Here is a 12,795-nt window from a genome sequence, read left to right as displayed (position 1 = left end):
GGAGGTGCTGCCATGCCCAGGCACAAGGGGGTGCACCTGCAGTGAGTGCACTCTTACACAGATAGTAAAACACTTCATGAACCATGACTGCCTACAGTCCACAGCAGAGCCTGTTCCCACACACTGTAAAGAACCATTGTTCTACTTGGCTGAAAAGATTATGTGCATTTGAGAAGGCTTCTCAAGTTACATAACTCCAATCCTCATTAACCAGCCAACAAACAGACTGCTCTCTTTCCCTTAAGTTCAGTCCATTCACTCCTCACTGGGTCTTGACCTAAGACCTGTGAATCCAACCTACGCCCGGTCAACAAAGGGGTTTTGACTAATTGATTCCACTTCTGACAAACACCCACTGCCTCATTCAAAGAAACAATTTTCCTTTCCTCCTTCAAACACACAGTAAGTCCAACCACCACTGAAGAAACTGACCCTGATATGTCAGATCAAGCCAACACTGCCTAGTATCAAAACTTTGGTTCCTGAGCAAGCTTACAGAGAAACTAGCCAAAGGCTGACAAGCTCATCTAACTGGAGCTAGGATCCTAAACCTGCAACACATCGTGGATTCAGGCTAGAATACGGGACAGAAATAGCATTAGCAGGACAGATGGAGGATTTCTTGCTGGTATTAGGTGTGAACAGACCTCCTTTCTCATCCTCCTGGAACTTCTGTGAAGCATTTGATACTGCTGACCAGAAGATACTGCTGTCCTGCTTGAGAGAGCAGGCAGGGGTCCAGAGAGAAACATACTAAAAATTGTATGAATCGTTCCTGAAGGGACATTCCCAAAAGGCAATGATGAGAAACTGCACCTCTGCCACCAGACTCCTCACTTCTTGAGTCCCACACAAGGATTGGTTTATTTCTCTGGTCCCATTCCATATCTATATGTCACCATATTAGGGGGGTTGGAACAGGTCCCATATGAGGAGAAATTGAAGAGGCTAGGACTTTTCAGCTTGGAAAACAGGAGACTAGGGGTATGTCTTCACTACCTGCCAGATCAGCGGGTAGCAATCAATCCAGCAGGGATCGATTTATCGCGTCAAGTCTAGACGTGATTAATCAATCCCTGAGCACTCTCCCATCGACTCCTGTACTCCAGTGCCACGAGAGGCGCAAGCAGAGTCAATGGGGGAGCATCAGCAGTCGACTCACCGCAGTGAAGACACCACGGTAAGTCAATCTAAGTATGTCAACTTCAGCTATGTTATTCACATAGCTGAGGTTTGCACAATTTAGATTGATCCCTCCCCCCACGCACACACACGTAGATCAGGGCTCGGGGGGGATATGATAGAGGTATATAAAATCATGAGTGGTGTGGAGAAAGTGAATAAAGGAAAAGTTATTTACTTGTTCCCATAATTTAAGAACTAGGGCACAGAAGAAATTGATGGGCAAACAGATTTAAAACAATAAAAGGAATTCTTCTTCACTATAGCACACAGTCAACCTGTGAACTCTTTGCTGGAGAGCTGTGAAGCTAGGACTATAACAGGGTTTAAAGAGAACTAGATAATTCTGGAGTTAAATCCATTAATGGCTATTAGCCAGGATGGTAAAGAATGGTGTCCCTGCTCTGTTATGTCAAAGGATGGAGATGGATACAGGAGAGACACCACTGATCATACCTGTTAGGTCACTCCTCTGGGCACCTGACATTGGTCACTGTCGGGTAGACAGGATTACTAGCGGATGATCTTTGATCTGGCCATTCTTATGTACCACTAGGAGAAATGGTAAGATGGCATGATTGTGTTGTCATCTGCATATTGCTGACACTTAGAATTACTGTTCTTTCTTAAATTACACCAGCTGGCCCACATTTGGATGAGATCAATTTTGATGAAGAACAGCTGAACGAAGTATGAGGAGGTTGCAGAGAAAAGAATTTTGTAGTTGTTTTGCAATCACAGGCATTGTCCTTTAGTGATTCCTTCAGTTTCATTTGATTGCTGCTTTGCCAGCATATTGAGTAACAGGTATGAGCAGCACCAGAAGACAAGCCTGATGAACCACTGCATCCTACAGATACTCAGAGTTAAATAGAAGAATGTAAATCTTGAGCCTCTAGCTATTTACTTGAAAGTCAATGGGAGACGGAGAGATATTCCAGAAGAACTTGGAAAAAGGGCAAATATAGGGCCTATTTAAAAAAGGGAAAAAAAAACAACCAAGAAACACCAGACAGTTTAGTTTAAATTCTGTGCCAGGAGATAATGAGAAAGCAAGTAATAAAGAAATCAATCTGTCAAACAACTTGGAAGGTGTAAGGTGATAAGGGAATAGCAGGCACAATGGATTGTAAAGAACAAATCGTTTCAAACCAAATGCGATAGCTTTTCTTGATAGGATAACGACCTTGTGGATAGTAGGAATGATGGTGAGATGTGTATACCTAAACTTTTTGTAAGGTATTTGATTACGTGTCTCGCATACTATTTTATTCGGATAAAATAGGCAAATACAATTTAGATGGGATTACTGGCTTTATTTTAGGGGGTGCATAACTGGCGGATAACCCGTAATACTCAGAGTGGTTATTAATGGCTCCCAATCCTGCTGGAAAGGTATAACAAGTTCCGCAGGGGTCTGTTTTGGGACCAGCCTTCTGTCAACATCTTCATCAACGACTTAGATGTTGGCATAGAAAGTACGCTTATTAAGTTTGCAGACAATACCAAACTGGAGGGATTGAACTGCTTGGAGGATAGGGTCAAATTCCAAAATGATCTGGACAAATTGGAGAAATGTGTCTGAAGTAAACCAAATGAAGTTCAATAAAGACAAGTGCAAAGTGCTCCACTAGAAGGAACCATCAGTTTCACACATACAGAATGGGAAGAGAACTATCTAGAGAGTTGGCAGAAAAGATCAGGGTCATAGTGGACGACAAGCTAAATATGAGTCAACAGTGTGATACTGTTGCAAAAAAAGCAACAGTGATTCTGGTGCATTAACGAGTTGTTTGTAAAAAGACACGAGAAGACATTCTTTCGCTCTCACTCTGCACTGGTTAGGCCATCAACTGAGTATTGTGTCCAGTCTTGGGCACCGCACATTTCAAGAAAGATGTGGAGAAATTGGAGAGGGTCCAGTGAAGAGCAACAAGATGAATTATAAGTCTTGAGACATGACCTATGAAGGAAGCTGAAAGAACTGGTTTATTTAGTTGGAAAAGAGAAGACTAGAAGGGACATGATAGCAGTTTTCAGGTATCTAAAAGGTTTCATCAGGAGGAGGGAGGGAAAACTGTTTACCTTAGCCGTCTAATGATAAGAACAAGAAGCAATGGGCTTAAACGTGCACAGCAAGGGAGATTTTAGGTGGACATTAGGAAAACAGTTCCAATCTGTTCAGGGTAGTTAAACACTGGAATAAATTGCCTAGGGATGTGTTGGTTTCATCTTCTGGAAATTTAAGAAGAAGGGTTTTTTAGATAATATCTATCAAGGATGGTCTAGACAGTATTTGGTCCTGCCATGAGGGCAGGGGACTGGACTCGATGACCTCTCGAGGTCCCTTCCAGTCCTAGAGTCTATGAATCTATAAGCACAGCCCTTCCTGGGTGGGTTATTTCACAGTGGATTTTCATTACTGAAGAAAGTTAAAGAGTTATGTTTCTGCATCAAAACTTTTCCTTTGATAGATCAATGGAATACAGTGAGGGAAAACGGAGAAAAAAGATTTCTAGTAAGAATATAAGGAAAAGCATATTTTCTCCTTAATTACTCTGCGTGAAAAAAATTAAAAATTCTGTGCACATTTTAAAATTTTGCCAAATTCTGCATTTTTCTTTGTCAAAAGAACACTATATAATCAAGCGTTTCAATTATTTTGGAAATTTATTTAAAATACCTATCAGTAATTATGTCTTTAACAATACAGACACAAAAAAAATTCCTTCGATAGTAGAGAGTTAAGGAAACCCCTACAACAATCCAGTTCCTGTTTCTCTGCCCCCTCCCCACAGAGTCTAGCAGTGGTGCCAAACACCCACATGCCTCAGCCCAGACACTTGCACACCCTACCCCTCAGAGCCCAGCCATGGGGTTCCCCTTAGCCCACACATTCTACAGGACCCCCAGTCCAAACACTTGCATCCCCTCCCTCCCAAACACCAGCTGCTGGGCTGCCCCCAGGCCAGACACTTCCACCACCCCAAGTCCAGGAATCCAGAGGAAGAAAGAGCCTGAATCCATGTCTTGGGCTTCTCTGGAGATTCCTGCACACCACCTTCCTTCAGGACATGCTGAGAACTGCAGCTGCCAGGAACCCTCCAGCTCCCTCCCCCTGACAGTACCTGTGAGCTGTGCTCTGCCAGGACCAGCGGTCCCTAGTGGCGGCCAGCAGCTCTGCAGCCCATTTCTGTGGAGGAAAAGGAAATTCTGCAAAAAACCCACTAATTTTTGCACAAATTCTGCATGCACAGTGGTGCAGAATTTCCCCAGGAGTACATTTAATGCCATGATCCTGAAGTGTACATGGGCAGGCCCCTGCAGCTGTGCAGAACCCCACTGAATTAAGTGGTGGAGCTTCATACAGGAACAAGGATTGGCCAGTGTATTTCAGAATTGGGTTCAAATGTCTTTAAGGGGTAAAAGGAAACAAACAAACAAACAAAAATCGCAAAATCCACATGTAGGAGGAGTTGTCATATTGGATCAGAGCCAAAGTCCATCCAGTCCAGCATCTCGGTCCTGACAATGACCAGAACCAGATGCTTAGAGAAAGCATTAGTCTTATCCTGGTCTCTAACAGTTACAGATTGGTTTAAACCCTGAAGAATAAACTTTAATACACTCTTCCAAAAAATTGATATATTTTGTTATAACTGATAATTGTTAACTCTTGACATTCTTGATATCCATACAGATATGCACATATTCAGATCAATTTATGAACTACAAAAGAAGAACATTTTGCTCAATTAAGGATCACAGAATTTGACCCTATATAAAAAGGGATGTACCTAGTATTTTTCCATCACATTAGGCATAATGTACTTTCAGAAGTATTATAAAAATGTACTTATTTTGTAAAAATAATTAGTTTTAAAATCAGTACAATTTTTCTATATTTTAATTTCCTTTTACTGCACATTATGATAGCAAATAACTTGGAATTTAAGAGTGGCATAAGCATTTTTTTTTAACTGGGAATTTATAAGATCTACATATTTTAAAGAACACTTACCATCAGAGCTTGTGAGTACAAAACTCTCAGCTTGGGATTGCTTCTTTCCACCTATATTTTTGGGAAACCAATGAAGATCTATGGGGTAGATATCATCAGGAAGCTTCACTACTTGCGTTGTCTCACTAGTTAGCAAGTTCCATTTCATGATGTGGTGATCGTCACTACATGAATATAGCTCATCAGCTGTAGTCCAGCCCACACAGCTAACCAATTCTTTATGTGTAATTGAATTAAGGAAGTCTTGAATTTTGGTTACTGAAAGTAATCTGAGAACATAAGTATTGCAAAAATAAAGTGATAAGGAAAAAGATTTTAAAAATATTTAATTTTGGCTATTTTAAAACAGATCTATATACAGAAGTTATTTTTCTTTGTGTAAGATCTTTGCATTGCATTACTTTTCTTTGTGTCAAGAGGCAGCAGAAGGTCTGAAGAAAATAAAGAGCAAAAAAGGAATTTGACAGAGTATGTGACTTTAAAAGTATCATGTCTAATTAAACTGTACATCTATTAAACATAGATAAAAGCTTAGGCTCCATCTACAGGAGGGCTTTGGTGTCAAAATACGCAAGTTAAAACACATTTGGTCAAATTTTGGTTTTCATTATAGCAGTATCACACCAGGGATGGAGATAACTCATTTAAGAGTAACAAAGTGGTATTAGGTAAGTGTACACCTTTGTCGGTGCTATTGTTTGTTAGTCTTATTGCAGACAAATTGATACAGGAGTGAAATTATTAGCTGCATGAGAAAATCTCTTTGCAAGAATAAATCCTCTATGAGAAGAAAGGGAAAACAAACAGCTTTCCTGCAAAATCTTGACACCTTCTGCAAGGTGCTGAACACCCTAGATTCCAACAGAAGTTATTGAGAATGGTGGGTACTGAGTACCCTGCTTGAGGTGCTCAACACCTTGCAGTATTGGGCCTTTACATTTCTGCAGAAAACAGTAAAAATCTTTAAAAAAAATAAATTAAGTCTCCAGAATCTATAAAATAACTTTGTACTGTCTTTACAATCACATCATATATTTTACTAGAACATGATAAACATAATTCTATTTTACCAAGAGTGCTATGTAAAGTTAATACATTTTGTTTTGAAACAAAGGATATGTTTTGGTTCCTTTAAGTGTGATGTCTTCAGCCTCATTCTTTCTAAATTTCTTGGTTTTGCTTGTCCAGATGAAACATTAAAAAGTATAAAAGATGGTTTCTTCACTGGATAGGCTGTAACTGTAAAGATTTTTTAAAATATCATGAGTAATCACCATTAAAAGGAAATACCAATATCCAAAATAAAATGTTTAAAAGCAATTAATGTTGTGCATGTTCTCTAAAGAAGGCCAGCAATATAATTCACACAAAGTCTTCAACTAGGCATAGGTGAGCAATATATGTGATGTTGTTGACCAAAGAAGAACAGGAAGTCAAAGAAGGACATTGCTGGCATTTACAGGCAGCAGGTTTGGTGACAGTTCTTGACTACTGGGGGGGGGCAAGGATCAACATTCACATCACATTCCCCATCAGTACCCAGGCCTACCACTGGGGAATCTAATAATCCAACCGGCAGACCAAATTCGGTGATGAATCCTGATTACGTGCCACCTGAGGCACGTTGAACATAAGACGATGACTAGCTATGGTATTTGCATACAAAAACGTATGCCTCTTTTCATGTGCAGGACAGAATAACTAAAAATTAATCACTGGAATAAACTGACTTGAAGAAAATGGTTTAAAAAAAAAAGTCTCTCTCTCTCTCATATGTAATTACTATAGATTACATATTTTGAACCAGAGCCTCAGTTGGTTTAAATTAGCACAGCTCTACTGAATTCAACTGGGCTATGTTAATTTCTACTGATAAACTGGTCCAAAATATGCACATATTGCATATGTGTAACATGTAATATGCTACCAAGTATCAGGGTGGATTTGATTTAAATCACTGGTCAGGAAGACTCGATTTAATAGATTTCTACATAAAAAAATGCATCCTTGTTGGTTGTTATAACCTTAATACATAGTCTTCTCAACTCAGGGTATGTCTACACTACAAAATTAGGTCGATTTTATAGAAGTCAATTTTATATAGTCCATTGCATATGTCCATACTAAGCGCATTAAGTCAGCGGAGTGCGTTCTCCCAACTGTGGCTAGCAGTGACTTATGGAGCGGTACACTGTGGGTAGCTATCCCACAGTCTCCGCCGCCCATTGGAATTCTGCATTAAGCTCCCAATGCCTGATGGGGCAAAAACATTGTTGTGGGTGGTTTTGGGTACATGTCGTCAGTCGCCCCTCCCTCCATGAAAGCAATGGCAGACAATGGCCAAGCTTTGGTGTGACAGTTGTGTATGTTTCTCCTTGATGCAAACCCGCCTCCTTTGTTGATTTTAATTCCCTGTAAGACAACCACCCTCTCCCCTTCGAGATAAAGTAACTATTGTTTTGAAATCATGCATTCTTTATTAATTTTTTTTAAAAATGAGATAACGGACAAGGAAGCCCAGGTAGAGTGGGGGAGGAGGGAAGGACAAGGCCACATTGCTTATTGTAGCCACACTAAAAATCAAACTGTTTGAATGACAGCCTTCTGTTGCTTGGGTCATCCTCTGCAGTGGAGTGGCTGGGTGCCTGGAGCCTCCCCGCATTCTTGGGCGTCTGGGACATGGGAAGGAGGGGAGGCGGTTATACAGTGGATGCAGAGGAGGTCTGTGCTCGTTGGCTTTCCTGCCACTTCAACAGACACTTCATCACGTCTGTTTGTTCCCCCAACAGATGCTTCATCATGTCCATTTTTTCCCCTATTAGCCTCAGTATCACGTCCTGCCTCCGCTCTTTGCACTCACTTAATTCTTTCCTGGCCCCTGCCACTGAATGCCTCCATGCATTAAGCTGTGCCCTATCAGTGCAGGAGGACTGCATGAGCTCAGAAAACATGTCATTGTGAGTGTGTTTTTTTTCACCTTCTAATCTGTAATAACTTTAGGGATGGAGATGATAGGGGGAGCGCAGAAACATTCTACATTCCACAACATCTGAGTTCGCCATGCTGACCAAACAGAAAATGAAATTAAAAAGTTTCTGGGGCTTTTCCTGTGTACCTGGCTAGTGCATCAGAGTTCAAATGCTGTCCAGAGCATTCACAATGGAGCACTCTGGGATAGCTCCCAGAGGCCAATACCGTCCATTTGCGTCCGCACTACTCCAAATTCGACTCAGCAAAGTCAATTTTAGCACTACTCTCCTCGCAGGGAGGAGTACAAAAGTCAATTTTAAGAGCCCCTTAGGCCTGGTCTACACTACAAGTTTATCTTGAATTTAGCAGCGTTAAACTGAATTAACCCTGCACCCATCCAGACAATGAAGCCCTTTATTTTGATATAAAGGGCTCTTAATATCAATATCTGTACTCCTCCCCGACGAGGGGAGTAGCACTGAAATCAGTATTGCCATTTCGAATTAAGGTTACTGTGGCTGCAATTCGACGGTATTGGCCTTCGGGAGCTATCCCACAGTGCACCATTGTGACCACTCTGGACAGCAATCTGAACTCGGATACACTGGCCAGGTAGACAGGAAAAGCCCCGCGAACTTTTGAGTTTCATTTCCTGTTTGCCCAGCGTGGAGCGCCGATCAGCACAGGTGAGCATGCAGTCCCAGAATCAAAAAACAGCTCCAGCATGGATCATACGGGAGATACTGAATCTGATCTCTATATGGGGAGATGAATCTGTTCTATCAGAACTTCGTTCCAATAGACGAAATGCGAAAACATTTGAAAAAAAATCTCCAAGGCAATGATGGACAGAGACCACAACAGGGACTCAACACAGTGCTGCGTGAAATTTAAGGAGCTGAGACAAGCATACCAGAAAGCGAAAGAATCAAATGGATGCTCACGGAGGGAGGGGCGACTGACAACTGTAGCCATCCCACAGTTCCCACGCTCTCTGAAAACCATTTGAATTCTTGGCTGAGCTCCCAAAGCCTGAAGGGTCAAAAACATTGTCGTGGGTGGTTCACGGTATATGTCGTCAGCGAAGCAAAGGGAAAAAAATCATTTCTCGCCTTTTTTCAATGTCACCGTATGTCTACTGGATGCTGCTGACAGACACGGTGCTGCAGCGCTACACAGCAGCATCCCCTTCCCTTCCGGACGGCAGACGGTACAGTATGACTGGTATCAACCATCGTCGTCCTGTGAGTGCTCCTGGTTGGCCTCAGTGAGGTTGGCCAGGGGCTCCTACGCAAAAATGGGAATGACTTCAGGTCATTCTCTTCTTTAAGTTTTGTCTAATGGAGATTCAGTCCTGCCTGGAATATCATGGCAGCTGGAGGCTTCTGCCTTAGGCTGATCTCCCCAGTCAGAAGCGCCGTGTGGTCACACCTACCCCTTGCTACCAGGGCTCACAATCAGATACTTAGACCTCTACATTTTGCTGCAAATAAAAAAATTAAGCTGCCATTTAGAACTGTCCCCCAACATACATATCCTGGGACATTTTGTATTTTACCAGTGTCATACAAAGGCCCACACACAAATAGAGATTCAGTCCTGCTTGTGCTTCTATCCTAGTGCTTGTCACAGATTCCCATTTTCAGCTATAGGCTGAGTACATGCAGAATGGTGGTTCACTCTACTTTGCTGTAAGCCAACTGCCCTCCCCTCCCTGCCTGCCTTTGATCTCTGCTTGCAGAGGCAATAAAGTCAGTGTTGTTTCTTATTCATGCATTCTCTATTACTTCATCACACAAATAGGGGATAAATGCCACGGTAGCCAAGGAGGGGCGGGGAAAGAGGGAAGCAACGAGTGGGGTTGTTGCAGGGGCACCCCCTAGAATGGCATGCAGCTCATCATTTCTGTGGGATGTCTGGGGCTCTGACCTGGAGCGGCCGTTTGCCTCTCTGGTTCTTTACTAGGCTTGCCTGATATTCTAGGTAGGACTGACTCTCCATTAGACAAAACTTAAAGAAGAGATTGACCTGGGGAGTCATTCCCATTTTTCTCCATGCGCCCCCGGCCGACCTCACCGAGTACCGTGTCTGTTAGCAACATCCAGTAGACATACAGTGACAGTGAAAAAATGCTGAACGGGCTCCATGGTTGCCATGCTATGGCATCTGCCCGGGCAATCCGGGGAAAAGGGCACTAAATGATTTTCTGCTGTTGCTTTCACAGAGGGAGGACTGACTGACGACATTTACCCATAACCACCCGCAACAAATTTTTGGCCCCATCAGGCACTGGGATCTCAACCCAGAATTCCAATGGGCGGGGGAGACTGTGGGAACTACGGGATAGCTACCCACAGTGCAACGCTCCGGAAGTCAACGCTAGCCTTGGTACATGAACGCACGCCACCAAATTAATGTGCTTAGTTTGGCTGCGTGCCCTCGACTTCACATAATCTGTTTCCAAAAATCAGTTTCTGTGAAATCGGAATAATCCCATAGTGTAGACATACCCTTAGGTTGACAGAATGGGGTTGGTTGTGTGGATGAATTCATTTTTAAAATCGACCTAATCCAGCTAAATTTGACCTAACCCCATAGCGTAGACCAGGCCTCAGAGATAGATAGAGGTTTAGTTTTTAGAAGGTACACATTACACATTTTTAAAGTGATTTATTTTGAAAACTAATCTGAAAAGTTTTACAGCTATAGCAAACAATTAATGATTGTTTGGTTATTTCATTTACCAAAGGTAATTGAAGCAGATAGTTCACCACCCAATGACTTCATAAATATCTCCAATTCGACAAATTAATATTAATATTTGGATAATTTTCTTGACATACTGTATTAGGAGGAGATCATCACCAGACAGGCATTTAAATTGTTTTATTCAACATTATGTATTCTGGATTTTTTTTCTTCAACAGCAAACATAGAATATTTTAACAAAACAAGCAACTGAATTTTTGTATTTAAACATTCAAGTTTTTTTAAAATCAGGTTTGTTTTTGTTAAAATTGTTCTCCCTTCCCACATTTATCTCCAGACTTCTCCTTGTTCAGATCTATTCTGTCCCCAATGATCGTCTGTTCATTGAACTTTTTGAAACATTGCACTTTTAAAGAGGGATAAGGAATTGACTTGGTGTACACAAATCTGCAGAGGGACAATAGGGTTGAGGTTTGTTATTTCTCACCTCTATATATGATTTATTTATTTAAAAACATTTTTGCTGTTAACAAGTATGTTACCTCTAGAGACAAAAATCTGCAGTTTGAGAACTGCAAAACTGAGCATCCCTGAAGGTATCTTCTAGACTGAGCACTCAGTCCCATTGGGTAGATAGAAAGATTAATCTAAATAATCTATACAGAAGCCCCTGGAACCCCATAAAATTGAGTCCCTAATCCATGAACTACTGGAACTCATTTACAAAACTTTTCTTAAACATTCCATTAGAATTTATAATTCCTATTCCATGAGAAGATCTCTTTGAGTTATGATGTATCTATCTTTAGATAAGTTTTTTCCTCAAAAAGCATTTTATCAAAAAAATCCAATTTAAATTTAAAAAATCCGATTCTTTTTTAAATTATTGATTTTTATCCACCCTGCCAGGTATACTTTCTTTCATGCTATGCACCTGCTCAAGACAGCTATGTTCAGAATTATGTAATGGGTACCACAATGTGCAGGGACAACAGGGTAGGACACAGGTTTCAGAGTGGTACCCGTGTTAATCTGTGTCAGCAAAAAGAAGGAGGAGTACTTGTGGCACCTTAGAGACTAACAAATTTATTTGGGCATTTGTTAGTCTCCAAGGTGCCACAAGTACTTCTCGTTCTTTTTATTGGTAGGAGAGTATCCATTTATTGGTAAAAGGTACCCAGTCTGAACTCTAAACTAGTAATGTTTTGGTTTTTAGAAAGATGTATTAATACTATGAGTTAGTCACAAAGATAGCTACCAATACTGATATTTTATCCACCCTAGGTCCTACAGCTTCACTCCTCTATCATGCCCCAGGCAGAGTCCTGTACCTATAACAGCTCACACGCACCCCCCTCACATATCTCTTTAGTCCCACTCTTCAACACCTTCCATTTCTCTTACACTGAGTCCCCAGAATTCTCTGCTCCCCCAACCCCACTCATCTTCCTAACTACCCTATCTTCCCTCCTACCACTTGGCTGCCTATGAAGCAGCTGCAGAGTGCACTGGGGAATTAAGCATGAGCAAGAATGATTGTGTAACACAGACAGGAGAATGAGTGGGTTACAAGTGGCTGAATGGGAACATTAGAGGGTTTATGGCAAAGAAACAGGGATGTGAATGAAGGATCTCTAGGGTGAGAGACCAGTCACTCTGCATAATCCTGCTGTCTTAGCTCCCTGATACACTGAAGAAGCAGTGCTGTGAGGACAGATGCACCAATGCTGCAGCACAGAACTGGGCTCTCCCCACTGCACCCCCACTTGCTGCACAACTCCTAGTCCCTCTACCCCTCCCCAGAGCCTTGTGACATTCCCCAAAATCTTCACTTAACCCCTATGCTTCTCTAAATCCCACCACCCAGTTCTGCTCCCCCACCATTCATAGCATCTTCCATTCATGCCCCTCCC

At 41.7% G+C, this 12,795-nt stretch overlaps 1 protein-coding gene across 1 annotated transcript in view; it reads right to left on the bottom strand.

Annotated features, from left to right (window-relative positions):
• The window catches only part of IFT80 (intraflagellar transport 80), a 152,675-nt gene that overhangs the window by 138,959 nt on the left and 921 nt on the right, over positions 1-12,795 (bottom strand). Inside the window, exons 2-3 of the mRNA XM_075068431.1 lie at positions 6,323-6,442; positions 5,204-5,425 (exon numbers count right to left, since the gene is read on the bottom strand). Coding sequence (XP_074924532.1) covers positions 5,204-5,425; positions 6,323-6,359 — 259 coding nt within the window. The 5' untranslated portion in view covers positions 6,360-6,442. The remainder of the gene's footprint in view (positions 1-5,203; positions 5,426-6,322; positions 6,443-12,795) is intronic.

Source organism: Chelonoidis abingdonii, chromosome 8 (genome assembly GCF_003597395.2).
Source record: "Chelonoidis abingdonii isolate Lonesome George chromosome 8, CheloAbing_2.0, whole genome shotgun sequence".
Taxonomy (NCBI): Eukaryota; Metazoa; Chordata; order Testudines; family Testudinidae; genus Chelonoidis; species Chelonoidis abingdonii.
The sequence above is the reverse complement of the archived record's forward strand: the minus strand, read 5'-3'. Positions and strand labels throughout refer to the sequence as shown.